Raw genomic sequence first — 1,834 nt, forward strand, 5'->3', positions numbered from 1 at the left:
CCTACGACCTCCTCCAAACCTCCACCCTACCCCCTCCCCCGAAAAAAGTCACCGCCTTCGAAGGTGACTGCCACAACTCCTTCCCTGTAACAAAATGGATGGTGGTGGAGCCACAGTGAGTATCTAGAAGCCAGACAGGCGTAAAATGCACAAAACTCTCGAACTCCGCCCTGGCCTCCGCCACCCCCACCATCTCAGAGGTACCAGGATACTCCTACCCCCACCCATTACATTCACTGCTCCGGAGCAATTTCCTTCCTTCCTCGTCTAGGTTTCCGCCCCCATGTAACCTAAGGACTGACAACTCTGGGACCGAAGAGTAATTTGGAGTAAGGTCCTCCCTACCCCCACTCTCACCCCAGAACTCTCGCAGACACCTACACCCTCCCAGCCACTTCTTTCCCTGCAGAGCGCTTTCTTTTGCAAGCTCTGCAATGGTCCAGAGAGAAGGAGGGGTATGAGGGGGACGTCCATAGGCCCACTGGAGTTTGCAGTCTTCACCTTTCTCCACCTCAGGGATCCCTAAATAGTGCCACCACCTTCACTCTAACCTACCTGTTTCAGGGCAATTTTCCTCTTCTTCCTGCTCCTAGGGTTGAACTGGCCTTCAGGCGCAAGATCCACAGACACAGACAGGCGACACGGCAGAGATGGGATGGCTAGGCAGACAGAATAGGACTTCAGACAGTCCCAATACCAGCTTTTCCGAATCCAAGGTCCTGGTTGTCAAACGGATTTCACTTTTTGGTCTTTCACCCTACCCCCACTTCTCAGGACTCTGATAACAGCAGCCTTCTCCAGCAAGGGCGTCCATCCACCCCATCCCCCAGCCCAGAGTCTCAGTCTCAACTCCAGCGGTCAGCCATTTTCCCAGGAAAAACCACACCCCTTTGGAACAACTGGAAAGAGGGGAGGCGGGGCGAAGGAGTGCGGATAACCAGAGGAGCCAAAGAAAACCCCAAGATCTGATTCCCCCTCCCCAATGCATTCGCGGCCCCAAAGACAACTCTTTTTCCTGTACGCGTTGTCATATCCTATTTCCTGTATCAAATAGCAAGGAGGTAACTGGGAGTCAATAATGCGCCCGGGTTAGAGCGAGAAGCCCAGCCATCCTCAACCTTCTAGGAGTCGCGGGGCAATCCCACCTTTACACGGACCTGCTGGGCTTCGGGGCAGATTCTTTATTCCTTTGCTCGGAGTGGTACAGCGCCCTACTGAAAGACACGGGGAATGACAAGACAGACGCACAGCTCCAAGATTCTGGTTGCTAGATGGAGCAGCACACCGGACAAGAATCTTAACACGGGTCCTTCCCGATACAAGGCCCTGGATGTCAAAGGTTTCAGGTTTCCCCTTTCCTGGTCTGGGATGTCCCCTGGAATCTGGCTCCCAAGTGCCCACCATTTTTGTTCTTGGAAATGCCGGGGAAACAGTGCAAGGGTGTGGAGAAAGCGAGCCGTGTCCCTCTGTAGCCTCCACCCTCCGCTACCAGCACCGCAGGAATCCCCCAGGCAAGAGCCCATCCACACATAGACCTGCTGGCAGCAGGGCAGAGTTACCTCCTCCTCCTCTTCTTCTCCTGGCCACAAGCCCGCCCGCCTTCGAGGTAAAAGGGAGATGGCAACCGGACCAAACGAAGACCAGGATTAGAAGGACGTCTGCAAATGTCTAGCTCCTGCTCACGTGAGAGCCACGTCACTCGTGAGCTCAGGACCCCAATTACCACTCCCACCAGCAGTGCGGCAGGAGCTGGCCCACCCCCCTTCTTTCCCCTCCACAGCAGGTCCTGCCACTCATGTTCCTCTGCTGATCCCAGAAACCAGAAGTAGCTTCT

The 1,834-nt window shown here is 55.1% G+C and overlaps 1 protein-coding gene across 1 annotated transcript in view; it reads right to left on the reverse strand.

The window, feature by feature from the left end:
- Positions 1-482: 482 nt before the first annotated feature.
- The window catches only part of ARMCX1 (armadillo repeat containing, X-linked 1), a 2,426-nt gene continuing 1,074 nt past the window's right edge, over positions 483-1,834 (reverse strand). Inside the window, exons 2-4 of the mRNA XM_010832552.1 lie at positions 1,560-1,806; positions 1,158-1,267; positions 483-659 (exon numbers count right to left, since the gene is read on the reverse strand). Of these exons, the coding sequence (XP_010830854.1) occupies positions 547-659; positions 1,158-1,267; positions 1,560-1,806 (470 nt within the window). The 3' untranslated portion in view covers positions 483-546. The remainder of the gene's footprint in view (positions 660-1,157; positions 1,268-1,559; positions 1,807-1,834) is intronic.

Source organism: Bison bison, unplaced genomic scaffold (assembly GCF_000754665.1).
Source record: "Bison bison bison isolate TAMUID 2011002044 unplaced genomic scaffold, Bison_UMD1.0 scf7180017861151, whole genome shotgun sequence".
In the NCBI taxonomy this organism is placed as follows: domain Eukaryota; kingdom Metazoa; phylum Chordata; class Mammalia; order Artiodactyla; family Bovidae; genus Bison; species Bison bison.